Genomic DNA, 27397 nt, shown 5'->3' with positions numbered 1-27397 from the left:
TCATAGTTGTATATGCACTGACCAAATAGGAGAAGTCATTGAAAACATCCGGGCTCTAATATGTGCCCTTAATGGAAGCGTTCCACATTTTTGCCGTGCGTTTGCATTGAAAAAATACAATCAAAACGGATATAATGGCCAAAGCAACTTGGAAAACGACCATGGCGTACAAGAGTCTTGCACAAAGTGAGTTGGGATCAAGAAGATGAACAATGAGAATCGCAATCGAGATGTTGGGGAAGCTAAACGCTCCCATATATCTTGATCGTGCGTGCCCCTTTCTCTCTGCCTACAATGCACATTGTATATTGCGATGGTTAATTAGTTATTAATATACCCGAAGGGTGATATGCGTCGAGGCATAATAGGGAAATGGTGGATAAACTCACTACTTTGGAAGTAATGCTATCTTCACTATAAACAAAAGGGCACAAACTACGAAGTCTTAGACACTTTAGGCGCGGCTCAACTGTTTGCCTTGTCTAGATTGGAGTGGAACCCAGGAATATGCTACGGGGTATACGTACTTCGTACGAAGCTTCTAATTGTACGAATTAGGTAATTTTCCTAAATGAAATTTACATGTGAAACCTGTCGGGCTTAGCGAGCTAAATGGTCAACTCACAGCGCCTGTTCGCTCATTTTCCATTATTACTCCGTATTTTGTACAACATATATGGGGCAAGAGAAGCCTTTAAGCGCCCGGACCAATAGACATGATTCAAACAATGCCATTTGCTCCGCAAAGAGTCTTGACAAGAGTCGTTAGCTCCCAATCTACAGACATCCAATGATGTGAGAACCTGTAATTATCTCGGCTCAACTCCGAAAGATCACCCGCCCTCTTACCACTGAGGTCTTTAGTAACGCTAAGGTAAGTCTAAGACTTGGTTGGGTGAAGGCGGCACTTAAGAGGGTCCACGGGTGAGCGAGAAGTTCATTCGTGCCCTCAACTGTGTACTAGCCCCATACTAAAACTGGAAAAATATGGCCAGAAGGGGGAGGGGCAAGTAGGTCCCATACACCATTTTCCCTTTAAGAGACAGTTCCCTTAGGAATCACTTGTCACCTTATCAACGCCAAATATCATCATGACTTCCCCATCTGTCTCCGCAATTCTGGATGGAATTGCTACTTCACGCGCGGCATTCGACAAGAATGAAGCTGGCTCAAGAGAAGCTCTGATTGACCAAAGCCGCGCGCTGATTGCAGCTCTGGAACTCCCAAGCGAGTTCGTCCAGCGCACCTTCTGGGCAGAGGTGGGATATTATAACATCGTTGAAAGGTTATTGAGCTCACAGTGCTAATTGGACTTTTACGACAGCCAGCTCAAAGCGCCATTATCCGCATCGCCGTCGATGTCAAGCTTTTCCAACACCTCAAGGATGCAGGAGATGCAGGACTCACCCCGCCAGCCGTTTCTCGGAAGACTGGGGTCGACAGTACTCTCCTACAGCGCTTAACAAGACATCTAGTGGCAATGAACCTTGTGTCATTCCATAACGGGGCGTTCTACGCCACGAATCTAAGCAATGGTCTCGCAGCGGAGAACTACCAACACAGTATCAATTTCTGCTATGATGTGGCGCGCCCTTCATTTAACGGATTCCCGGAATATTTCAGAAAGTCCGAATACAATTCCCCGATTCTGGGTGGAACTGACGGCCCGTTTCAAGAGGCCCACAAAACAAACCTCCCGTTCTTTGAATGGCTTGTCGCGACGCCACCGCACCTCCAGCATTTCGACTCTTTTATGAGCGCGTACCGCGCGGGTAAACCGAATTGGTACGAGTTCTACCCCGTTGCTGAGCGATTAACTACGGGCTTCGATGCTTCTATTAGCGATGTTCTTCTCGTTGATGTTGGTGGCGGAAAGGGTCACGATGTAGCTACCTTTGCTGCTCAAAATAGCCCTTCCTCGGGTAGGATTGTGCTTCAGGATCGAGAACCTGTAATCGCGGGTGTGGTAGCTGAAAGTACAGAGCGAGCCTTTGAAGTGCAAGCTCATGACTTCTTTACACCCCAGCCTATCAAGGGTGCACGTGCATACTCTCTCCATTCTATTCTCCACGATTGGAGTGATGAAGATGGCATCAAGATCCTGGAGAGCCTTGTACCTGCTTTAAAGAAGAACTACTCACGGGTTCTGTTCAATGAGATTGTGATTAACGAAGAGAAACCTACACTTGCAGCGACCAATATGGATATGATGATGTTGGCGCATTTTGCTGTGAGAGAAAGAACCGAAGCTGATTGGAGAGACATTCTGGCCCAGGCTGGGTTGAAGGTGGTCAATATATACACCTATCCAGGCGTTGCGGAGAGTTTGATTGAGGCAGAGCTGGCCTGAGGGCGGGTTTTGTATGACCTTTGAGTTAAAGATTTTTGCACCATATAGATTAATATTACAACAATATGTCAAGGATAAACCAAAGACCCCTGGTTATTCATAGAGTAGGTAGAAAGAAGATAGTTATAAAGACACGCCACACCCAGCATCGATCAACCTCGGAACCATGGAACGGATGGCCATTTTAGGTGATATTGATGCACGTGATCTCGCGTTTCCCGTCAACCAAGACTTTAATTGACTTCAACTTCAACACAGAGCACTATGGAGCTTCGAGATGACGGGCTCCTTGTCAATACCAGTGCAAACCCCATCGCTAAAACGGAAACGAAGTCAGGAAGGTGATCGCAGCCTCGAGTCCAATGTGCCTCTACCCTTGAACGCGTCGCCCCAAGAACCTGCCGATCCTACCCCCAATGAACCCAATGTGCAGATAGGCGGATCTGTCAAAGCTATAGCCGCCAAAAAAACGAGCAAAGGGAAGAAGGTTACCTCGAAGCCACCGAAGCCCTCGAAACGAACTCCATCTGCGCCATTGCCAGATGCCTTTAAGCGCCTCTCGCAAACCCATCGCGCCTTGAATCTCGTTTATACGTTTTGCTGCACGCGAAAACACTTTGCCACCACGTTTGACAACATAAAAAAGGCCGTACAAGCTCAACTTGGCCAAGGGCGAGAGCTCACGGTTGAGGATGTGGCACGGGTGAAAGTTATAATCCCCGGAGCGGTCCGGTTTGAATATGTGGACGAGGCCAAGTTGGAAGTTATGACTGCTGGCGATGAAGAGATAACTCAGTATGGGTTACACAAGCCATCTAGTCTGGTATCTGCGGCGGACATGGATGCAGCCGAAGAAGCCAGAAGTGGCGATCTTCATTATGCAGACGACACAAAACAAGTTTTGCTATTTGAGTTTATGGACGGCGATCTGAAGCGGGAAGTACTGAACCCGAAAACTGGGGAACCTATGAAACCTATGCGTCGCATGAAAGATGACGATCTGAAAATGCCCGTCTACAGCCAAAAGCAGATGCTGAGTTTGATTGAAAAACGAAATGCCAAATTCTCAGACGCTATGAATGCGTTTTTGGTTCAATGTGAGGACAACAATCTTGATCCAGGGGATTTTCTTGAACAAGAGAAGATTGCTTTCCTGCCGAACCCTCCAAGCAGCGGGACAAATAGCCCTCTTGTGGCGAAACCGCCAGCAACAATTCCAAAGGAGCGAAAGTCCATTGAGGAAATCATTGCAGAGATTCGACAGATGGATTTGTATCATGCACAGATTGTGCCGGAAGGCCATCGAGTATTCGAAGCCCAGTCTCCTGTCTATGGAGATTTGACATTCCAGCTCTCGCAAGACCTTGTTAATGCTCTGTATAACACAAAAGGAATCACCCAAATGTATGCTCATCAAACGGAGGCAATCAATCACCTGTACGACGGCCATAATGTGATTGTGTCGACATCAACGAGCTCGGGAAAATCCCTTATCTATCAAGTCCCTATGCTGCACGAGCTAGAAAAAGATCCGGAGAGCAGGGGGATGTATATCTTCCCCACTAAAGCCCTAGCACAAGATCAGCGCCGCAGCATGATGGATCTACTTCAGTACATGAACGGACTGCAACACACAATGGTTGAAACCTTTGACGGGGACACGCCAATGGGGAGTCGCAACATGATTCGTGACGAGGCGCGCATCATTTTCACTAACCCAGACATGCTTCATATTACAATTTTACCGCAGGAGAGTTCCTGGCGCACTTTTTTGAAGAATCTAAAGTTTGTCGTTGTCGACGAGCTGCACGTCTACAACGGCCTGTTTGGGTCTCACGTTGCTTTTATCATGCGACGCCTCCGCAGAATCTGTGCTGCGGTGGGCAATCGGCATGTCAAGTTCATATCTTGCTCTGCTACTGTTGCAAACCCAGAGGATCATATGAAGTCTGTCTTTGGGGTACAGGATGTGAAACTTGTCGATTTTGATGGATCTCCTTCGGGTCGTAAGGAGTTTGTTTGCTGGAATACGCCATTCAAAGATCCCAAAGATCCTACTTCAGGACGCGCTGACACCGTCACTGAGACTGCGAGGCTGTTTTGTCAGCTGATCCTCAGAGGAGTGAGAGTCATCGCATTCTGCCGAATCAGAAAGCTATGTGAGATTCTCTTGCAAAGCGTACGCGCGGAGTTTGATAGGCTGGAACGAACGGAGATTGGCAAACTAGTAATGGGCTACCGAGGCGGGTATAGCCCCCAAGATCGACGTCAAATAGAAAAAGAAATGTTCGAGGGAAAGTTGATGGGAATCGTGGCTACCAACGCTCTGGAATTGGGCGTTGATATTGGCTCGCTGGATGCAGTCATCACCATGGGATTCCCCTACTCGATTTCCAATCTACGCCAACAAAGCGGCCGCGCTGGACGACGTAACAAGGACTCCCTCTCCGTCCTAGTCGGAGACAGATACCCAACCGACCAACACTACATGCAGAACCCAGATGAAATATTCACACGGCCGAACTGTGAGCTACAGATCGATCTATCCAACGAGCTCATCCTCGAAGGCCATGTCCAATGCGCTGCATTTGAGATGCCTATCCGTCCAGAGGAAGACAACATCTACTTCGGGCAACAGCTCCTCGCCCTGGCCCCAACCCGCCTCACCAAAGATCCCCTCGGCTTTTACCATTGCCATCCACGCTTCCGCCCCCATCCCTCCCGCAGCGTCTCAATCCGCGATACAGAAGACCAGCACTTCGCCGTGATAGACATAACCAATAACCGCAACATGGTTCTCGAAGAAGTCGAAGCCTCACGCGCCTTCTTCACCATCTACGAAGGCGGAATCTTCCTCCACCAGGGTACAACCTACCTCGTCAAAGAACTAAACACAGAATCATTTCTAGCACGTGTTGTCCGCGTCCACGTCGACTGGAACACCATGCAACGCGATTTCACCGACATCGACCCCATCGAAACCGAAGCAATGCGACTAGTCAGCAACGACCCCTCCGCCTCACGCGCCTTCTTCGGTGCAATTAAAATCCACGCCGTAGTCTACGGCTTTTTCAAAATAGACAAGCGCGGCCGCGTCCTCGACGCTGTCGCCGTTGATAACCCGCCAATCGACCGTCTTACTAGGGGTATGTGGCTCGATGTCCCAACGCGCGCTATCGACATCCTGCAATCGCATCGGCTAAATATAGCCGCGGCCATCCACGCTGCTGAACATGCCGTTCTGTCCCTCCTGCCATCCTTCGTTGTCTCCTCTCCCGGTGACGTCCGCACGGAATGCAAAGTCGCGAAGAAAGAACTTGGCAGACCGTTGCGTCGCGCAAACGTACCCAGTGAATTCGAGGAGAAGCTTAAACCGCCTTCGCGGCAGAGGCCTGCTCGGCTTACCTTCTATGATGCGAAGGGTGGGTCATGTGGTTCTGGGATTGCTAGTAAGGCATTTGAATTTATTGGTTTGCTTCTTCGGCGGGCGGTTGCGCGTATTGAGGCTTGTTCTTGTCTCTCGCCGCAGGGCTGTGTGGAGTGTGTCTGTGATGAAAGATGTAAGGAGATGAATGTTGTTATGAGTAAGGCTGGAGCTGGGGTTATACTACGGTGTTTACTGGGGTGGGAGGTTGATGTTGATGCATTGCCGTGGGGGGAGGATGTTGAGGGGGATGAACTTGGAGTTGGAGGTGCTGGGGAGCTGGCTGGTGGGTTGGAGACTGTTGTGAGGGCTGAGGAGGTGCCGTGGAAGGCTGGATGTCGGGTTGATTGTTGAGATACTATATGTAGTATAGATCGTTATCGAGTTCTGCGCATTCCTGGCGTTAGGTACGTATATATATATCCAGTACAAACAAACCCCGTGCACCTCTGGGATGTTGCGAGCTAGCTGCCTATATATATAATTAATTTCTGGCTAGTTCCAAATCACATATAGATACAGACTCGATATAGGAGAAAGTAGTGGATGGGTATTGCTTTGGAACAAACAGGAAGAGGGATTTTATACATGTAGGATGAAAGAGATGTTAGAGTGGTAGCTAAATCTTCAAGTTGAAAGAAATATAAAAAGTAATCACCTGGATTGACTGGTGATCAAAACGGCAGGCTGGGTCCAGGCAATACGGAAGGCAGGCAAACACTAAGGAAGGCGGTTTGAGGGATAAGAAATACACTGCAAACCATCAAACCGCTGGACCAAGGTGTCCACCGTACCTTGGAGGGCTGGACAAGCAACGATCCATAGCACCCGCAGAACCGCAGTTAAGTGGTCATGCCGGTGCTGAGCTTCGCACCTTGGAACAGATTTTTGATGTCTCGATCATATTTGTAGCCCTTGGGTGATTCGGGGTTTGGTGTTCCACTCATAAGAAAAGAGAAAACATCATTGGAAGTATGGACGTATAAATGAGGTGCAATGGACGGTACCAGTCAATGATCCTATAGGAAGTTGGGTATAATAAATGTACATCAAGTCATGGCCGAGAAAGACGTTTTCGGGGTTCAGGGGAGAGGTGGGTAATAGTATGTCAAGGTAGAAAGGGCAAAGGAGGGTGCGTATATGCGACAATGATGGGGGAGGTCAGATGAACATTATATGCAAGGGCAATTCACCAGAATGCGAAGAGAAAGCGGGAGAAGATGGAAAGAGTCGAGAAAAAGGTGAGGATGTGAATCGACGTCCTATGGAAATTTTGTTCAACTGGGACGCGGTAATTGTGTCGTGCAGTTGCAGGATATGAGTGGAATTAGTTGCCTGGGCGTTGGCAACGTAGGGGGTGAGATTCCAAGAATGAAGCGGAGGCCGTACTTGTAGATCATGGGAACCCGGGGACTGGATGGATGGTGCAAAGCCCAAAAAACCCCCCATTAAGTGAAGACCTCTATGAAGGGCTCTTGTCGTCGTCGGTTTCATCTAGATTCAACTTCCCGAACATAGACTTCATATCACGAACAGTCTCGCGCTTCTCATCGCGCGTCTGTGATGAGCGCTCGTCGGTCAAGGAACGAATCTCGCGGACAATGCTCGTATATCCTTCATCGTTAGGGAGCCACCAATGATTAATCTCTGGAACTTGCCAGATGGTAGCAAGCCCAGTGCGGAAACTAGGGGTGATGATGTACCTATTCGTATAGATAGCGTCTGGTTAGCTTTTCTCTCGTTCATTTAAATCCGAAACGCAGATACACCGGTGGGATCTTACCCATATTGCTCTAACAACGCTAACTTGCGCCGAGCCCACATTTGATACTTATGCTCCCTAGGAAGAAACATGCCCAACATGCCAAGGCTGTTTTTAAAATTAAGGTAATATCCGTTTTCCTTGTAGGGCCAGCGAATCATCGTCTCGATCAAGCGACACTGCTCTTTCGCCAATTCTTGTAAGTCGTGAAGTAAAGGCTGTTGCAGGGATTGCATGGTCTGGAACTTGTACATCATCTCGGTGGCGAGAATGTCGACCCAAGCATAATTGATATCCCACAATGGACCTCGATACAAGACACCTGGGACGTATGGATCGACAACGTCATCTTCGGTCAGGGGCTGCTTCTGTGGATAATGTTGCACTTTGTATTCGTAATCATCGAATGTCCTGAGAATTGTCTTGGCCTGCTCGAGCCATTGTCCCAGGTGTTCGTTCTGAATGGCGAATTGATCCATTGATATCATGCCGCGAGATAACTTCGCATAAAGGGAAGCCATGTCCAAGCCGAAGCGTCGGGTGATTGATGCCACAAGGGCGAGTTGTTTAGATGGATCATCCGGATAGATAGCAGCCTGCTCGGCATCATACTGCTCCTTTGCAAGATACCAGTCTCGACCGAGAATTGTTTCAGTGCCGGCCAAAATCCCCACAACCACATCGAAGCGCGAGTACCATAAGAAGATATTGGTATGTAGCTCGTTCATGTTGGCGGACTCTGGTGTGATTAGCTCTAGCATAAATGCATGTGCTGCTTGGTGGTGATCAATCAAGTTCATCCAATCGCCGATGTATTCCTATAAGCGCACCAAAGTCAGAAAAAGGTTGGTGCAGTATTTATGAGGAGAGAAGAGCAAAATACCTCGATTGTTGTCAGGACAAGAACCGTACACAGTGTAGCCTCACTGTGCTCCTCTCCAGAACCTAATGATTTCCGAAGGAGAATCAAGGCTTTATTATAGTATTTCAAAAATGTGTAGAGCTTTCCCCCAGGGCTGTGTAAAGAATGATGGTAGGCCGAAACGGCCACCAGGGCGTAAAGGAGAGGCTCATACTGCAAGGCAAGTTCAATAAGGTTGTGGTGGACGAAATGAGAGGAACCCTGTCTCAAGAAGAAATGCGGGGGAGTCATGAAATCCTGGTGGAAATTTAAATAAAATCGCAAATCGTCCGGTAGGCGCGCATTGTTGAGCAATTCTGTTGTGGAATGTCCCACGCTGCCCGAGCGCACGCTTATCGACTCAAAGCGCGGTGACCCAGCTGATGGCGAACTACTCTGTTCTTTTGTGGAGGAACTAGCGTCGGACGTGGGCCTTGTCCTATGTTTCCCAAGAGATTGTGCGCTTTGACTCTTACGCAGGTCTGGTTGGGATGTGGTTGTGGCGCTTGCTGGGGACGGTCGGGATTCGGATACAGCACTGTCGGGTTCCTCTTCGTCGATGATGGGCTGCAAGGGGCTGAGAGTCTCGGATTCTACCTTCGTGGATGAATCGCTACCACGCGACTGCGGGCGACCAGCGCGCGACTTGGCTGTAGTGCGTGAGCTAGCCTTGGAGGATGACGATGCGGTGGGTGACGGATAGACACAATCGCGGCTCCCTTTCCTACACCGTTCACAAAGCGGACGATTTTCATCACACTTGATCCGGCGCGAACGGCAGGTAAAGCAGCCGCTCCGGGTGCGCTTATGCTTTTTCTGGTCCGAGAGAGGTTGGAAGAGGGCTTGTTTCTGGGAGGTTGTATATGAAGGGGGCACTATGATTGTCTGTGCCGCAGAGGGATCGTGCCAGAATGCAACACTCTCAGGATACTGTGTTGGTCCGAACAAAGAATACGAAGATGAGCTTGAATCCTGTTTCATTGAGTCCAAAAAGCCCGACATGGCCGCCTGGGGCGATTGATGTGAATGCGTCATTGTCGCGGCAGGGGAAAAAAACCCATCCAAACTCCCCTTAATTCCCTTGGATTTCCTTGATTCCTCTAATTCCACCCAACAAGTCAACAAGTCAACAAGATCGAGTCATCTTGATATCAAAGAAAGCTAGAAAAGAAGAGGTGAAGTTGGTGGGGGTCGGATGTACAAGCTGACCCAAACCGATGGAACCGGGGACGTGCGGAGATTAAAAGGAAAAAAGAGATGGACCGGGCCACGGAGTATAAAAACATCCATTTCCAACGGATTGGACAGTTTACACCGAATTCAACCGAATTACCTGGTTTGTTTCGTTTTTAATATTTTCTACGGAGTAGGAATAATTCTATTTTAGTGCCCAGCCTCGCAGAATAGGAGCTAAAACGTGATCTGCGACCCGTATCCAATACGATATCTAAGTACGGAGCACAACGCTGTATTCTGGACTACAACAAAGAGTTGGATATGGAAATATGGAAATGTGGAATATGAAAAGATGTGGATATACCATGGCCTGATCCAGGAGAGCTCCATTCCGGCAAACTATCTCGTTGGGGCTATATATATGGGCCTCAGTATATAGTACTCCATACCTAGGCATTGCCCTTCAAGGCTAGATACAGAATAGGTTGTTAGTATCTTTTAATTAGTCTAAGTACTCTATTCCGTAGTTCCCCCTGGATCTACATATGTAGGTAGGCATCCAAGATACCTTTACGGAGTACTTCTAAATACAACCCTACTTCGTACTTTGTCAATCGTTGCCACCCCAGCCCCCGATTCAACGAAGATGAAGAACATCTTAAACTTCCTTTTAGTCAAAAAATACAAAATAGATCTCCACGGACGAAACTCGGGTCTCGGCGTATCAGAAAATATACAGAGAAAAAGAAGAAAAAGGAAAAAGGGGGTTGATAACGACGATCCCAAGCCACGAGGATAAATCGAAGCAATTATTCTGGTATTAGGGCTTGGCCAGGTCTACTATGCAGAGGATGATGATAGCGTCTATGGATCTGTTCCGGTTCCCCCGAGACATTTTTTTTTTTTTTTTTTTTTTCGGTTTATGGCAAGGGAAATGAACGAGTCATACTGGAATATTTGGGCCTTTTAATTTCTTTGTGCTTTTTTTGCCTTTTCTTTTCTTTTCTTCTTTTTTTTTTTTTAAAGGGCTCTGCTCGAAGATAGGAGAGGAGCAGAGAATTTTCTTCTAATATCTTTTCCCTCTCGGCTTTTGTTCCCATTTTCGTATATTGACTGATAGTGGACCCTAAGAAAAAAACCAACAAGGGTCCTGAATTGACTCGCCAATTATCCGTTGTTAAGCTCCGGCAAGGTCAGCATAATATCGGTCATCTCTCATTTGTACTCCATATATTATACATAAAAGGCTCGAACGGCGAATCCCGCAATAAAAAAAACTTAAACCCGGCAAATGTGAAACATTGGACACGCAGATAAAAAGAAATGCCGAAAACGTTCTGCTGACGGAGATCGGTTCTAAGTGGAGGCGACTAGGGTAGACAATAGTCTACACTGTACGGAGTACTACTCCGTAAATGTGGGGGGAATTCTTTTCTGGGTCTTTTTTTTTCTCTTCGTTAACCGGTTCTAGTAAAAGTACCGCCATCACAGAATCCAGTGAGCTGTTGCCCCTTCTCCAGCCCACTCCAACATCCTGATTCGAGGGCGTCCGGTAGTTTTCAACCGGCACTGCATCTGATCGACGGTGGGTTGACAGAGAAGGTGGACCTGGTAGATCGAGAGAAAAAAAAGACACTAACGCTCTTCGAAGCCTTGGACCGACTCCAGTATTCGGCTCGAACATCTCAATTTAGTTGGAAGCTCCGTCGTCTACGCTATATGATCCCTAATTTGACTTGCAATATTAGTTCAATGACCGAAATATGGGCGGTACGTGGAAGAAGGGGTTGGGAATTATATGGAGATGCACGATGTAGATTGTAACCCCATCCATCACACGACCGAAATTGATACCGAGGTGATAATCCCGAAGAATATTCCAAGGTTCCAAAGCTCTGGCCATATTTATCCCATACATAAAATGCAAATGTACCGGCCGTGCACGAGCATTGCATCTCCAGTGGGTGAGATATATCCCGAGCTAAGACAACGCTAGGGGACCTCTATGACAGGACAGGACCCATATGAATCCCGACCCTGAGGCTCTTAGGTGATTTTCTCTCTAACTTTTTTTTTGAAGGGGTTTTGTTCTCGCTTGCAGCTCCCCTACAACATATATGAAACATGTATGAAGCAATCTACATCATGCATCAAGCTGATTTAAGTAATATCTCTGAAGAATTGTTATAGATCCGTCATAGACCCTGACAGAAGTCAATGTCCCCACTAACCCATTTACCACTATGCCCGATTTGGTATCATTTCGAGAGCGACAGGGTCCGAAGGGTGGCACTGACTATTAGTGTGATCAGCAGGCAGCAAAGAGTGGTTCTCTGGTGGACTCGTTGGAGATCACATCGCGTTGTGATGTGCAAGGTGCGTGCGCTGAACTTGAAACTGGAGTTTTATACTCAAATGATCAACACTTTCTGCGTTGTTCAATGTAATTGGTTCTTTTACCCAAATTAAACCGAGCATAATAAAGTTTTAATAGATTATCGGTTTATATTATGCTCCACGAAGAAAAATGTGTTTTTCTTAATCTGGTGGAAACGTGCAAAAATATCTCGGCCCGGAAGTTATCTACAAGCCCTCTCTATTGGCTACCATGGTAGGTTACAAAGTGCAAAGTGCAAAGTACCCCGTACTCATATAGCATTATCGTATTTTATTATTATAGTCCTAGATCTAGATTGTACACCAACCTGGTAGGTGGATATAGAGTGGCTGAAATGAGAATGTACAACTTTATACTCCGTACTCCGTATAGATCAAAAGTCCCATGCAATTCTCGGCAGTCGGAGCTTATTACCCCGGTTGTCAGTGTAAAATACATAGTTTCAAGTAGTGATCATCCTATAACTTTAGAATATGTAGTGTTGCATTCCATGAATACGCTATACGTTGCGTAGATAAGGGTTCAGTTATTATAGTCTACGAAACCATCACAGCTTTCAAACTCCACGGACAGACCCCAGTCCGCACCCAAAACGGATATGCTACTCGCCGATCTCAACTGACCATCTAATTGAGTTAACGCTGGTGAATTCGGGGGCCAAAAGCAACCCACATAATCCACCATCAAGCCCAACATCTGACTAAAAGGGGAATGGTGGAGTCATCAGAGAACCAAGACGTTGGGAATTGGGCTTGATCTATCACGTTGGCGCCACGATCATAGGCTCAACGGTCAGTTTAGCGTTGCAACGCTTCTGATTGCCCACCTTTCTCGTCTGGGTTGCAGTGCATACGCCACGCTTTTCCTCTTTCGACGCTCTAGATTCCACGTGAGCCGCGGTCTGCGGTCCGTCAATATTATTGTAGACAAGGGGAGGCTATACATGTGCGGGGTGTGTCGTGTGTTCCCCGAATGAGTTCCACGTACACGTGGGAGATGGGGCCACAGTGTGCGGTTAACAGGCACGACTTTGCCTGGAATAGGTCAGCTAGATAACTTCCTAAATGCAAAGTACAATGGTTTCCATATTAGAGCGCTAATATGCAGTTAAATCCACTGTGCAGGCCTGGCATGTGATGAGAATTTGACCGGTGAAATGGTTGCGATTTCTGCGATTTCAAAGGTTCATATCCCTGTTGATTATCAAGGGGCTTTGATTGCTGGGCCAATAGAGTATCATCCCCAATTTCTCATTTCCACTATAATTATTCTGTACTATGGGACAGATATGATTGCCCACATGGGTACAAAGCATGTCTGAATGTTGGACCGGCAGTGTCGGCACGTTCTTGGCTTCTCTCAACGCTTCTCTCAGCAGGTGGTGGCAGAAATCTTGGTCTCAATCCACGCCGGCTCTGATCTCCACCATATTGGCGCTCCAGAACACGTGAAATATATACAAGTATGCAATATGGTCATGTCTTTTTTTTTTCTGCAATCATACAAGATATACGGAGTATAGTCATAAATCGTCAACAGCCCCAACGATGGCATCATTCGGGATTTGTACTCCTGGGTCGATCATTGGTCAAAAAAACGCAGATCGAGAAGGGCGGCGTCCCTTTGTCAACTATGTGGAGTAATGCCATCCAAAACAGATGGGTATTCATGCACTCGAGGCTTTTTGTTTCTGGGCAATCAATTCCTTCACCACTTTATCCACTCCTTCAACGACGATTGCCCACTCGGTTTCATGGACCCGGGTTTCAAAGGCCTCGAGGTTCTCGTCCTGACCCTTCCGGAAAGGGATCTCCCGCACCAGGATTGGTGTGCCCATATCCACCTCAGAAATGACATCGTGCATCATAACACCGGTCTTGTCAATCTGGCCGTCCAGCCAAGCAGCATGAGCACGGTCAATCGCATTCTAATGATCAGAAAAAGGTAAATATCAGCATATCATCCTAACTAACAAGGTATAGTTCCCAAAAAAGAACTATATGACTTACAACGCCATTGAACGCCCCTGGCAGCGCGGGATGCAAGTTGATAATCCTCGTCTTAGCAGCTTCAAGAGGCTCCAAGAACTGCGGTGAAAGAATGTGCATGAAGCCGAGACACACGACCAGCTCCGGCGCGTCGGCGAGGATCAGCCTCGCGAGCTCAGCATCGTATTCCTCGCGCGCAAGCTGAACACCTTCTGGTGTTGCAGGGTGCTGCTTCTTGTACTTGACAAGGTTGTGGTATTCGGTTGGGATATTGGCCTTGCTTGCGCGCTCAAGGCCAAATGCGGTCTTGCGGTTGGAGATTACACGGACGATTGTTGCGTTTATCTGACCTGCGGCTACTTTATCGATCACAGCTTGCAGGTTTGAGCCATTGCCGGATATAAGGACTGTGACGCGAATTGGGGAGGTCATGGTGGATTGTATGGCGGGGTGAAATTGCAGACTTCGGAGGTTGAAAGGGTAAGGTGCGCAGTTGACACCTTTTTCGGCTGCCGTGAGGTCAATTGAGTATTGTCGTTGATAGTGAGACTGCAGATGCTACTCTCAAAACTTAGGGAATAAATGAAATAGCACAAGATCGCTGGCGCAAGCCAGCCCCGCGGACAAGGAGTTGGGTGATTTTTTGGATTACCTAATTTAGCCGCGGGGCAGCGGGTCCCGACTGTAGATGAGATAGATACTACTACGGAGTATGGAGCACGTAGATAGGGAATATCAACGGCAAAAAATTATTATAGTAGAAGTATTCCAGGCTGGCTGCATAGCCATAATATGTTTGTACATGAATTTCAATATGCGGAACATTTACTGGCCAGATAGGACCATGGGTATGGCCAGTCAGGGTGTAAATCTACGATAATACACCGAACAAACGAAGACCAAAAATTGATAGACGTAAAGACTAATGTTCTCGGGGCTGAAAGTCTGAGATATCTTCCAAGAGGGTTCTTTGGTTCCGGACCCCGAGAGCAAATATTCAATAACCCAACATGATAAAAGCACCTAAAGTCGATGCACAGAAATGAAATGCAAAGGGGATATCCGTGGAGGGGAAAAATCGTTAAAGGTTCTAAGCACACGCTGCATGCTAAAGCTAAAAGGAGAGAAGAATTCAAAAGTTAAAGTTGGGAGTTGCTCACATGGCTGGGATGACCATGCTTGCTAGGAGGTGGAAAGGCTCAGACGGCTGTGCCATCTGGAGCAGCAGAAGGAGCAGGAGGAGCAGGAGCAGAATTGGGTGCCGGGTTGTCGGTGTTGGAGTCGTTGCTGGGGGTTTCGTTGACGCCTTGGCCTCGGCACAGAGGACATGAGTTTCTACCGGTGGTTAACCACTATGACATATGGTTAGCAATCAAACAGATTCAAATACAATGGGCAACGGTAACGAACCTGGTCTATGCAGTCCTTGTGGAAGACGTGTTTGCATTTACTCAGCTCTCGAACTTCCTCGGCCACCTCATAATCACTCAAGCAGATCAAACAGCGCTCCCCGTCTTGGATTTGAATGGCGCCAGCGCCTTCCACAGCTTCGGCGACCAACGAACCTGCATACTCAACAAGACGGAATAGTCCGCCGGCGGAGTTGACGTCGGTTTGAGAGGCGACAGGAGGTTTGGCTGGGCCCAGCAGTGATGAAAGCAGGATCATGTCCTCGTAGGTTGGGTTCTGTTTAAGGAGTATTAGCCACCAGGCTCCTGATAAGGACGAGTAGAGAATTCTTACATCGGTGAAAAGACTTGGTGTCGTCAAAGCCGGGTGATTTTCAGAGAGGTTGGTTCCAACAACATAAATTAACCAACTGCGACCTCCGCTTGGTGGGGGTTGATCGGGCTCAACCATGCCATTACGCCGAACAGCACCGGAGCCGAGGGCTCGATGACGAGCATACTCAGAATCGCTTCGGCGTCGCTGACGAGCAGTGTTGAGTGTCATCGGCTCTTCCAAAGTCTCCGCCGTCGGTTGCATTGCCTGGCCTTCATGGAGATGGGGTAGAATATCCGGAGCAATTGCTGAAGCGGAGGATGGCCTACGGCTGGGAGTGGAAGTGCCGGAGGACAACGCAGACACCCCCTGCTCAGCTGGGGTTGATGGGGGCGGGTGTGGTCCTGGGGGACTGTCGGAGAAACCAGAAGGATGGTAGGACGGGAATGCAGCGCGGGGGCCAGTGTCGGACATTCTTCTGAAGTGATTGGGGGCGGATGGGCGTGGGAATTCTGTAGCTCCGGTGGGGGCGTGTAGTCCTGCATGGCCTGGCTGCCGAGGGATATGCAATCTGGATCGCCCATCGCCCCGTTGAGTAGGTTCACCGGTGGCATCTGGAGGCCGTGGGATAGCGTTGGGTGGCAAAAACGGTAGGCCGAGCAGAGCATCCAGACCAGGACCCGGACCTGCAGGCTGTTGCTGTTCAGTATTACCTCCACTTCCAGCCGGGACGGATCGAACCCCAACGACAACAAGTGTAACCGTTCGTCCTTCACCTTCGGTAGGCTCGTCAATGTCCATTCCATCGGTTTGGGTCCCACGGTCGCCGACACCATTCGTGCTCTGCCCTGGAGTGCCTGTGCCCGTGGGAGATTCTGAATTGGCAAATCGGAACACACGCAAGAAATTGACAGGATGTGAGGGTGCTTCATTTCCAGTATTGTTCGGCCCCTCTCCTGCTGCAGGCGGTTGAGCCTGTGCAGAGGTCGCGTGTTGCAAACTCTGGATGAAATTCTCTAAAGAGCCATCTAACCCATCATTGCCCAATGCTTGTATATTGGGCAGCGCGGGACCGGCAGTGCCGGATAACTGAGCTGCAATTGCGGATGCGGCAAGCTGAAGAACCCTTGACAGAGGTGTTTGCTCCTCTCGTCGGAGGACTCTGGATGATCTCGCCCGGATAATCCCAGGCAATCGGCGCATCAAAGCAGGACTCGGCTGGGCTGGAGATGAACCAGCTACCGGCGGCCACCCTGCCTGGATGGCTGGTTCTACCGAATCAAGTTCATGAGGCGGTTCGCCAAAGTCCATATGCGTGTCCATAGCCCTGTCATCAAATAAGGGATCTGACATGTGATGTTCCGGGCTTTCGTGAGGCCGCAAATCCGAGTGTGGTTGACCGAACATGTGAGAAATGGGAGATGAAATCGAATGGCGCATGCGTTGTAGCCTAACACTGCGACGCCAGGATGCTCTTGTGGGCTCGGGTATTTGAGATGGAGAGTCGGTGTATGTCGGGTTTGCTGGTGCATCTGGAATTCCAGCAGACTCCGCACGGGGTGGAATAAAATATGGCGCACGAGCAGATCGGCGCCGAGTAATTCCTCTGGAACTAAGTGAGTTGAACGCACTGAACCGACCGGTGGTGTGGGCTGTCTCGGATCTTGGGATGGGCATAGGAACTAGGCCATGTCGATGTGCATGTCCCTCCGCCGGGGTCTCTTCTTGACTATTAAGGAGTCCACGAATTACTGAATTGGGAAGAAGCCTAGAGCCCAGTCTTGACATGGTAGATTGTCTTCGTGCTGCCATTCGAGCAAATGCTGCGGTGCGGTATTCGCGAGGTGGGAGGTCATACTCGGGCCCGTCCTCCTCCTCAATACTCCGCATGGGTTGCGAACCGCCAGCGGAGAACCGGCCTTGCCGGTCGGATGCCATATCTTGGTCGTTCCTGGTGTGTGTGTCCATGTCTGTCTGGGGTGACGAACCACCCTCTCCGTTGTGTTCGGCCGCCTGTCTATGATTCATGTTTTCATCCCTTGTGTTAGGGCCACGCTGTATCGGGAAAGGTGCAAGGTGTGCCGGAAAGCCAGTGTTGGATGGATCACGTTGCGTAGAAGAGGACTGTCCCATAGTAACAGAGTTGTGACCGTTGGAGTGATACAGAGAGTGTCAACGAGTGTTCATTGCCACGCGAGGACCATATGGCTAGTAGCGGCGACCGTAACGATCTTGGTTTGAACCTAGGAGATGGAGATAACAAGTAAAAGTATCTAAGTGATGTATGAATTAGGTGTTGATTTCTTGCTCAAGCTGACAGGGTCGATGCAGTTGATTCTCGGGTAGTGGTTCTGAAGAAAGCGTATGTGTCGGACCTTTGGAACAAAGGAGTGGAGAGCGAACAGGGAGTTGGCGGTTACCGGGTTATTTGCGACAGGTACGAAACGCGTAAGATAATTTCACTGCCCAATACAAGAGCAACAGCGGCCAGAGGTCTCAAACTGTCTGACGAGTCCAGACACAGCCCACACTCCAAGTGGTATAACCGCCGAGCCCTGAATCCCGGGGAGCTATGGAAACCACGCTCAGAAAGGAACTGCCAGCGAGTGGCAAACGCGAAACGGAGGTGAAAGAGCACCGAACAAAATGAAAAAGGGGGAACTAGAGGAAAAGGAAAAGGAGGAGTAGAGGAGTCATATCAAAGCAAGCAGTTGATAGAGAAGACGATAAGTGATGATGTTTGCCTCCTTTGCTTCGGCTCGAGTGCCTGAGGCACAATATCTTCATTCCGTCATCTTCCACCACCCGGTTCTCTGACAAATGCGCAACCATCAATTGGGGAAATCATAGCCTAGACCCTAGTACAGATTGCTACGGCCCTTAATTTCTTTGGTGGCGCATGGAATACGCCCCCTCTTGAGCATATGGCTGCGCCGTCGTCTTCGGTTTTTTCTCTACCACTACCGCCTTGGCTCCAGCCGGCTGCCACTCGCGTATCTCAATATGACCGCCAGAAACGCAAAAAGAGTGTGGGGTGGAGTGAAAGCGATGTAGATGGCGAAGAAACAACTGATATCGCCTCGGCTACGGAATCTGAGCCCGCTGGGCCTCCCTTGGTATTGACGCCGAATGAATCCCATCAGTACCGAATTGCCGGTTTTCCGTCCAACCAAGAATTGCCGAAAGGCCATTTCCCCCATGAAGCAGATAAGGATGAGCAACTCAGAAGAGAGACTACCTCACGCCATCTCAAAGACTTGGCGGCATTATCACCGCCAATCTACCCTCCTCAGTCTGCCCAGCAAGGCAACATCCGCTTCCAGCATCTGGGTGTATTGACAGCCATTTTACATCGATGTATGCTCCAAGGTGATTATGTCCGAGCCGGACGAGCTTGGGGCTTGATCTTGCGCGAAGATTACAGAGGCTTTCAAATGGACGTACGCAACGAAGCAAGGTGGGGTATTGGCGCTGAAATCTTGCTGCGGCGTGACGAACAGGAAACCTCCCCTAGTCCTGGTAGCACCAAGGTGCCAAATGCGATGGACAGCACACCCATAAATTTTACAACCAAGGGCTTCGCGGCAGCCAAAGAATATTATGAACGACTTATTCTCAACCACCCATTCACGAAATCTTCACCACAGTCTATTTCCTCCTTGCACTTCTACCCTGCCATGTTTGGGCTCTGGGTGTATATCACCCAGGAAGAAAGCAAGGCATCTAGGAAAAGTATTGCTCTTCGCCAAGAAGAAGAGCCTGAAGAGTTTTCAGAGGATGAAAATTCAGAATCCGAATTTAGCCACCGTCGGAAGTCACAAAACAAGGCAGATGCTGCCATCACAGCAACAAGGGCAGTGGAGTTAGAACAGGCGCAGCAGATTGCCGCGCGTATGGACCAGCTCCTAGGGTCTCCTCCATTCTCTGACTCGCCTGAATTGCTGGAGCTCAGAGGCATGGTCTGTTTGTGGGTCGGTGATCTGTTGCTGTCTGCGCTGTCGTTACCGATAGACTTCGAACAAGACGACGACCCCGACCGGATGCTCATGGATGAAACCCCAGGCTCTCTTGAGGCCAGACGTGAACACAGGCTTGCAACTGAAAAGAAAGCAGCCGAAGTCCAAAGATCGGTTGAGCTCTTTGACAAGGCCAAGAAACGAGGCAGGAGTGTCGCATACAATATGGAGAGTCTTCATATCAATGATGACTCTGCTGATTCAGGCCCTGGTTGAGATGATCTTGATGTTCCTCTTCTGTGGGACCTCTCGTGTAAACTTTTATCCAATATACCCCCAATGAATTGCATCTGATTTATATCTAAACACATGTTTCGGCCTGTAACTATACCAGAGTTTGTTGTATAGATTGTATAAATTGTATGGAAAATGAAGAATTACAACACTATGTGACCTCAGCGGTGTAGTATTCACAATGTGGATAATCATGCAAGCTAAGGTTATTGGGTATTTATGCACCGCCGCTGCACCGCCCTATAATGTAGTTACGGCCCTAATTGCTGTGGATGGGCTTGAAGACATTTGAAATGATCGGCACGTGACTACGCGGCGATATCGCGTTTGCCCAACAACCTTACCATGGACTGATTCTCGTCGTCTCTCAGCGTCATAAAAAAAAGGACACATTTCTTCGGTCCGTTTTCAAAAGTTGGCTCTAAAAAGTATCATGGGGGTTGGCGATTATGTCCACTCCAAAGAAGGTGGGCAGGCTCGCGGGGCCCCCGACCAAGCCACCCAATCGCGCCAGCAACGTGCAGAACAAGCCAGAGTCGAGGTACCAGTCACCCAGCTAGTCGACTCAGGTCTTCCGGGTACCAATGGTATAGGTGGCTCGCTAGGATTCCATGGTACATCTCAATTCCCAAATCAGCCCCGCGGTCTTCCTACGCATGGGGCGCAGCGGGACAGGGATGTGTTTGACACAGACGTGGAGGCGATTGATGATTCAACCGTAGCAGGGACTAGCGTCTACGGATTTGATGACAGCAAATCCCAGGCAGCGTCAAGTACCAATGCTGCTTACACCAAACCTGATCCACAATCTGCCTACCAGCCTCGGCCTTCACGGCAGACTTACGGGTCTAACTGGTATGAAGGCTTGGGGGACCAAGCCATGAAGAAGGCCGGATTTGACTCAGATGACTTTGATGACTTTGGAAGCCAAATGTCTTCATCCATTGGTGGAGATGGCGGGGATAACGAAAAGCCAGACGAAGCACACTGGCATGCGTCACACAAACCGCGTACGACTGAGGAGCCATTGAGTAAGCGCCTGGAGAATTTCTGGTCCGCCAGCAGAAAGAGAACTTCTTCGCGGCAGCCTGTCACTGTAGACTCTGACCCCGAGCCTCAGACTAAACCACAGCCTAAGTCTAAGCCGCGGAAATTGGGTCAAATGCTTCCTCCTACTGGGCCCAGGAAGATCGTTCTCCCCCACAGCTCGTCGGCAACACCTAGGACTCGTTTCAGTCCACCAAAGCCTTCACTTCTGGAACAACTCGACCAACAACTGGATGCATCACCTACTCGCCACAACTCTCAACTTCCGCCAGATGTTGGCCGGACCCTCAGCATTGCATCGTTCCAGGACAGTGAGGGTGGAACCGATGATGGTATGGACGACCACACCATACGCGCAGATGTACGAATAGAAAGCGGCGGGCATTCAATCAATGCCTTCGATATGACGAGTTTGACCGACCTAGACGTCGACCACACCTTGCAGGATCCGTTTTTTGTGCACGAATCGCACGAAATAAACGAATCACATGAGCCGTTGCGTCGTGGCCGTAGCAACACTGTCATCCACTCTAAAAAGCGACCACTTGAAGCAGACTACCCCCAGAAGTGCTTTACCAAAAATCTTTCTCTGAGCTGCAAGCTGAGCCCTTTGACAAGTCCCCCACCCCTCCTCCACCCGTCATTAAATCCCCCTCCTTGCCACCGAACCCACCTAGTGTCCCAGATACTCAAGAACCCAAGAATGCCGTCTCCCATCTGTTGGCTCTGACGCACCAAGAACGCCAAACTTATTTGTCCCACATGACTATGGATGAATGGGAAGACTGCGGAGACCAAATGATTGGCCGTTTTACTGATCTTCTTTCGGAAATGAAAAACCTACGGCGTGCCCGCCGCCGCACAGCTGCTGTGTTTGAAGGCGAAGTCAAGCGCCGCCATGACCAAGTTGAAACACAAAGTTTGGAGTTGACGAATAAATTGACCGAGATGAGAACTGGCGGTGCAGAGGTTCTACGTGGACGCCACTCATGAGTAAAGAACGGCTGCTTGTCAGTGACCCTTATGTTGTTTGAGATGATTGTGTTATGTCCCAAACTACCCACCGCGGGACTTGATTTATTCATGTTCAATACCCCTTTTATGCTTTCAATTTTTATCAATTTTTTGCTATTGTTCCTTTGCTGGGGTCCTGTGTGGGGGTTTATCAAGTTCGCATTCAAATGTTAGTCTGAAGGGTGAATTTTGCTAAAATGATGTATGATATGGACAATGCGTAGCTCACTCGCCAAACTATGCTATTTAACCCAAGGTTTATTCACCCAAATGAAATGGAATACCAGATATAATAACGCCATCGATCCATAATGCAAGAATACTCCATCTCTCACTGCATCCAATGGGCAGGAGATGAAACGAAGGAACGTAATCCAACCACAGAAACCTATCGAGACTCAGCAGCAGGTTTATAAATCGCAGCAGCGAGTCTCTTATAGTCCTCCAGTAGAACAGCTACGTCCCCAATCCGGAGATCGTGCGCATCCTGTGTATCGAGGAACCGCTGGATCGGAGGATCAATTTTCAATGAAGAGGCGGGGAGCGGGCTGACAGGGCCACTAGTGCCGTCTGTTGAGGCAGGTGATGGCTTGAATCTGTCCAGTCCGGATGGGGATACGGACCTGCCGCTGGGGGTCTCTGGTACATTGCGGCCAAAGCTTTTCATCATTCCCGGGATGTGGTTCAGAGGGTTGAGCGTGTTGCCAAAGTTTCGCATTGATTCTAACGGAGTGGTGATGGGTGAGGTCGATGTGAGATCTTCGCGTAGTGATGTCGTGATGGACTTTCTACCGCTTCCCTGGGTTCGGGTGCTATCCACACTCCGGTCCCGAGGGGTAGGTCCGCTGGAAAGGTCCGTGAGTCTTGAACTACTACGTGGGGGTGTGCTTTCATCCACGGAAACAGAGTTGATTGCTGCGAGCTCCCCTTGGGTCAGGCTTTGGTTGGTGGCAGAGGCAAGCGGCAAGCTCACTAGACGACGAGCCTCGGCTAATGTCTTTGGTAGTATTGGTTCGTTACCATCCGAGCCAGGTCCTTGGATGTTTTGCATTTCCTTCAGACGACCAAATAGAAAGTTGAAACTGCTGTCCAATGTAGCACCAATGTTCTTCAAGCCTTGGTCGGCAGTGGTGCGCACAGCATCATTTGCAGCCCCGAGGACTTTAGCAGGAGGTTGGAAAATATTGCTGAGGCGTCGTTGCTGTGGTGTGGCAGAGGGGCGAGGCATGGGTAATGTAGAGGAGGCGGGCTCTTTGATTTCAGGTCTTGATAGTTCCGGCGATGCAGATACAGTGGCGACAGCCAAGGTTGTAGTCTCCTTGGGGGGCCGGAAAGGATCGACATGTTCTGCAGATGGGGTCGTTGCCTCACTAGCGGGTTTCAGAGGTCCATCCTGCAGCTCATCGGCACGCAGTGTGGAAAGATCGACGTTTTCCAAAAAGCTTATTGCGGCCTCTAGATTGGTTAGGCAGTAGGCCGTTTCTCCGTCAATTTTATTCGAAGACCTGAAACGTTGGATAAAAACCAAGTTGCTGACAATATTGATCCCTTCGGGAGGGCACGTCACAAGCGAGTAGATCAACGTTGGCAGAATCTCATCTGCAGAAGAGGAAGATGGTAACAGTTTAGTAAGAGCATCGACGATGGCCTTATGCGCCGCTGCGAGCTGCTGAAGCTTTCCAAGAGGATATTTGTAATCGTTCATCTTCGCAAGATGCTCTCGGGCTTGACAAAGAAATTCGTTCGCCTGGTCCTGCTTCTGCCCGTCGATTGATTCAAGGTCTATATCGATCCCAAGGTCCTTCAAATTAATGCCGACCAGCAGCAAAGCTGCAGTCTTGGAACGCAACTTTTCATCCCGCACATCATCCAATGTACTTTTGTGCCTCCAGAGTTTATCGTAAACTAGCTCGCAGACTCTTCTTTCGGCAGCCTCTTCTAATGCACTCCGTTTGTTTTCAAGGGCTCTACGAGCCTGTCGTTTTTCAGCTACTTCGGACGCAGTCAACATTTGGCGACCTGAAGCTCCTAGTCTGACATCGTCTTGAGAGCGTTTGCTACTCAGTTTCGACAGTGCGCTTCCTCGTGGAGCCTTTGCAGGGACTTGAGGCGAAAGATCGCGGTTGATACGAGTTATGAGAGCAGAAATATGTGTGGCGATGTGGGACTCGGCACGGCTGTAGAAAACTTGGAAGAGCTCGGAGATCTTTTCGATCGTGGGAGGCGAGTTGTGTACTTTGGCGCTCAGGGAATTCACGAAACTATTGGGGAAAATGGCTGTCAGAATAAATGTTAAGCATAGGCACCGATGTGACCGCACTTACCGATCTGCGAGGCTGATTAGTTCGATCGGCAGCTCCTCCGAGGGGTCTTGTACGCTTCTTGAAAGCACAAAGCCATCATCTGCCTGGGCATCGGCTGCTGTGCCAGAGTCTGCGGAGCCCCGTCTTTCGAATACGTCGGGTCCATTCTCCTGCCCCTCATTATTGACAGAGGACAGAGTTGCTGTCTTGGAATCTTGCTCAAGCGTGGGAGATTTCACGTCCGAGCTGCCCATTCTGTCGAATGACCGTGTTAAATGTTCAGAGGGGCCAGACATTTTAAGGCCAGGGGCGATGGGGTTCTATGAGGCACTAATTGCGCGTCTCCGCTCCCGGATGCAGCTGATAGGCCTGTGTAGATCCGCGTCTGAGACCCCCCCAGTTCTAGCCTAAGCTTGGTGTCCAGAAATAAAGCGATCGTAAGTACTCCATATAAAACAAGGAGTATACTAAAGCTGATCAGCAATAGCATATTACTCTCCTGATGATCTCTGAACCCCTTGACGAGGAATTAGATTCATATACGATATCGCGTCACGTCACGGGGGTACCCATCACGTGCCGATTGCTCTCCGCACTGCCCAGGTGCGTCACTTCCAAGGTTGATAAGTAACTCGCCGATAGCCGCGATAGACTCACCTGGGCACTTCTCCTTGATCTTGATCCTCATCATCAACACCCATCATGCCTCGAAAACGTTCATGGATTGAGTTTAGCGTCCACAGCCTATTATTATCAACTGCAGTATTATCAGGTGCTGCTTCCGCCTCAGGCTATTATCCACCCTCTCAACAACTCCCCATCATCCCGCCCCAGGTACCTTTGAATGGGGCGGAGGTTACACCAGACACCCACGAATTTGTAAGATGCCCTACGCAAGCTGTATTCACCCTAGTTACCGGTAATAACCGTTTATAGTCCTTACGCCACATATTCCACCGAGGTACCTATGAACAACCCGCCCTTCATGCGAGACTCGACATCAACCCAGACACTCGCCTCCGAACTGTATCCGAAGATGGCTACGGAGAACAATATATCGCATCGGAATCCTCTCTACTTGCTTCATCTAGTCCTCTCACAATACAACGGTTAGTCGACCGACGACTGCCGGTGATTCAAGGTCACCTGGCAGCCGCGCGATCTTCGGGCTTTGCGGCCGCCTTGTCTCCACTGGAATGGGCCATGGATACCATACCTGGGCCGAATATTACAGACAAGCAGACTGTCTTGTCATTTGCACAAATGACCGCAAATGACTATATCGAGGAGCCCGGAACAGGACAGTGGCACACTATCCATGGCAAGTTCAACTATTCGGGGAGCTTCGGTTGGCAAAAGGATGGGCTGAGAGGGCACATCTACTCCGATAAGACAAACGGCACTGTTATCATTTCCCTGAAGGGCACTTCGCCGGCTCTTTTTGATGGTACAGGTACCACAACAAATGATAAAGTCAATGACAATCTATTCTTCAGTTGTTGCTGTGGCCAAGGAGGCTCATATCTATGGAGGCAGGCCTGCGATTGCCAGAGTGCTACATACACGGCAAATCTGACATGCATTGTCGAGTCTATGACTGACGAGAACCGGTATTACCAGGCCGCGATCGACCTATACTCTAACGTTACCGAGATCTACCCGGATGCAAATATTTGGATGACCGGGCATTCCCTAGGTGGTGCAATGACAAGTCTGGTTGGATTGACGTTCGGGTTGCCCGTGGTCACTTTTGAGGCTGTGCCAGAGGCATTACCCGCAGCTCGACTTGGCCTTCCAAGCCCGCCAGGGTATGACCCACGATTTCCACAGTCGCGACAGTTCACTGGATCCTACCATTTTGGACATACGGCAGACCCGATCTATATGGGAACTTGCAATGGAATCAACTCTATCTGTACATGGGGCGGCTATGCGATGGAGTCGGCATGTCACACTGGACAGCTGTGCACATATGACACTGTGGCAGACAAGGGCTGGCGTGTCGGTCTTGGGACCCACAAGATTGAGAACGTGATATCTGATGTGATTTTGAAATACGACAGTGTCCCTTCATGTGTCGCAGAGGAAGAATGCTTCGACTGTGAACTCTGGAAGTTCTTCCGAAGCAACGGGTCTGAGGCCACAACTACTACAACTACCACCACTACCGCATCTCCCACCAGAACATCTACATGTCAGACCCCCGGGTGGTGGGGCTGTCTGGATGAAAGCACAACCGCTACGACTACGACTACGACTACGACTTCACTGACAACCAGTGCCACTACTACGACATGCCTGACTCCTGGTTGGTTCGGATGCAATGATCCTACCACAACGGCCACTCCGGCACCCACCGTGACTACCACTTTGCCCACGGTGACTGCAACGACCAGCTGTCACGATCCAGGGTGGTTTGGTTGCCGTGACGAAACTAGCACGGTAGCCACGACTACCGCTAATTCTGCCTCGCCCACTTCAACGACCTGCCATAGCCCAGGAAGGTTGTGGGGATGCTGGGATGAATCCACTAACACGCCTCCGATCACCTCGGTGCCCACGCCTACCAGCTAAACCCCATACCTTCCCCATGCATACACTTGCAGCATACTCTTGGTGCTCCTTTTTTTCAATTGATATGTGGGCGCTTGAGAAGCCGCAAGTGCTAGATATACCCACCCACTTTTATGATTTGTTCAAACCTCAATCTGCTTTGGGGTTTCCTTTCCCTGCGATATACAAGATAAGATATACGATTGGCGCACTAAGCGAGCATCTGTTTCGGGATTTTTTTTTCTCTTGTTGTTTTCAAGGCTCTATGTGATCACGAGTCGACTGAGCCCTTTTTGACTTTCTTCTCCGACCTCCAAGGGCAGCACTATTCAAGGTTCTCTGCGGAGGCATAGATGGAATTGATCCAACTAAGGCCCTGCGCAATACCTTGGAGGGACTGACTTTTGGATGTTTCGGTTGCTACTATACTATGACAATCAGATATTTCAATGAATTCGTTGGATACAACACTGTGCAAGTGGCTTGCCTATAGCTCAACAAGTCTGGAA

General features: G+C 49.3%; 9 protein-coding genes across 9 annotated transcripts; 5 read left to right on the top strand and 4 right to left on the bottom strand.

The window, feature by feature from the left end:
• Positions 1 to 1091: 1091 nt before the first annotated feature.
• On the top strand, positions 1092 to 2350 carry N7487_008316 (uncharacterized protein; the record flags this gene model as incomplete). Its single annotated transcript, XM_056876046.1, has 2 exons — positions 1092 to 1259; positions 1325 to 2350. The coding sequence occupies 2 exons, from the start codon at positions 1092 to 1094 to the stop codon at positions 2348 to 2350; spliced, it is 1194 nt and encodes a 397-aa protein (XP_056728234.1).
• Positions 2351 to 2516: 166 nt separating this feature from the next.
• On the top strand, positions 2517 to 6128 carry N7487_008315 (ATP-dependent 3'-5' DNA helicase; the record flags this gene model as incomplete). Its single annotated transcript, XM_056876045.1, has 2 exons — positions 2517 to 2563; positions 2609 to 6128. 2 exons carry the CDS (start codon positions 2517 to 2519, stop codon positions 6126 to 6128), a joined length of 3567 nt encoding a protein of 1188 aa, XP_056728233.1.
• A 1108-nt stretch (positions 6129 to 7236) lies between these two features.
• On the bottom strand, positions 7237 to 9472 carry N7487_008314 (Zn(II)2Cys6 transcription factor; the record flags this gene model as incomplete). The annotated part of the gene is made up of 3 exons (XM_056876044.1): positions 7237 to 7477; positions 7558 to 8354; positions 8420 to 9472. The coding sequence occupies 3 exons, from the start codon at positions 9470 to 9472 to the stop codon at positions 7237 to 7239; spliced, it is 2091 nt and encodes a 696-aa protein (XP_056728232.1).
• Positions 9473 to 13677: 4205 nt separating this feature from the next.
• Positions 13678 to 14431, bottom strand: N7487_008313 (phosphoribosylglycinamide formyltransferase; the record flags this gene model as incomplete). The annotated part of the gene is made up of 2 exons (XM_056876043.1): positions 13678 to 13938; positions 14021 to 14431. The coding sequence occupies 2 exons, from the start codon at positions 14429 to 14431 to the stop codon at positions 13678 to 13680; spliced, it is 672 nt and encodes a 223-aa protein (XP_056728231.1).
• A 767-nt stretch (positions 14432 to 15198) lies between these two features.
• On the bottom strand, positions 15199 to 17854 carry N7487_008312 (RING-H2 finger protein; the record flags this gene model as incomplete). The annotated part of the gene is made up of 3 exons (XM_056876042.1): positions 15199 to 15351; positions 15410 to 15685; positions 15743 to 17854. The coding sequence occupies 3 exons, from the start codon at positions 17852 to 17854 to the stop codon at positions 15199 to 15201; spliced, it is 2541 nt and encodes an 846-aa protein (XP_056728230.1).
• Positions 17855 to 18645: 791 nt separating this feature from the next.
• Positions 18646 to 19953, top strand: N7487_008311 (uncharacterized protein; the record flags this gene model as incomplete). The annotated part of the gene is made up of 1 exon (XM_056876041.1): positions 18646 to 19953. One exon carries the CDS (start codon positions 18646 to 18648, stop codon positions 19951 to 19953), a length of 1308 nt encoding a protein of 435 aa, XP_056728229.1.
• A 451-nt stretch (positions 19954 to 20404) lies between these two features.
• Positions 20405 to 22011, top strand: N7487_008310 (uncharacterized protein; the record flags this gene model as incomplete). Its single annotated transcript, XM_056876040.1, has 2 exons — positions 20405 to 21513; positions 21573 to 22011. The coding sequence occupies 2 exons, from the start codon at positions 20405 to 20407 to the stop codon at positions 22009 to 22011; spliced, it is 1548 nt and encodes a 515-aa protein (XP_056728228.1).
• Positions 22012 to 22420: 409 nt separating this feature from the next.
• Positions 22421 to 24750, bottom strand: N7487_008309 (VPS9 domain-containing protein; the record flags this gene model as incomplete). Its single annotated transcript, XM_056876039.1, has 2 exons — positions 24357 to 24750; positions 22421 to 24293 (listed from the first exon to the last, which is right to left on the bottom strand). Exons 1-2 carry the CDS (start codon positions 24629 to 24631, stop codon positions 22421 to 22423), a joined length of 2148 nt encoding a protein of 715 aa, XP_056728227.1. The 5' UTR covers positions 24632 to 24750.
• A 287-nt stretch (positions 24751 to 25037) lies between these two features.
• atg15 (triglyceride lipase ATG15) lies at positions 25038 to 26909 on the top strand (the record flags this gene model as incomplete). The annotated part of the gene is made up of 2 exons (XM_056876038.1): positions 25038 to 25214; positions 25272 to 26909. 2 exons carry the CDS (start codon positions 25038 to 25040, stop codon positions 26907 to 26909), a joined length of 1815 nt encoding a protein of 604 aa, XP_056728226.1.
• Positions 26910 to 27397: the final 488 nt, after the last annotated feature.

This window comes from Penicillium crustosum, assembly GCF_028827405.1.
Source record: "Penicillium crustosum strain IBT 35664 chromosome Unknown utg000003l_segment0_segment0, whole genome shotgun sequence".
NCBI classification, from domain to species: Eukaryota; Fungi; Ascomycota; class Eurotiomycetes; order Eurotiales; family Aspergillaceae; genus Penicillium; species Penicillium crustosum.
This window is presented reverse-complemented; position numbering and strand designations above follow the sequence as displayed.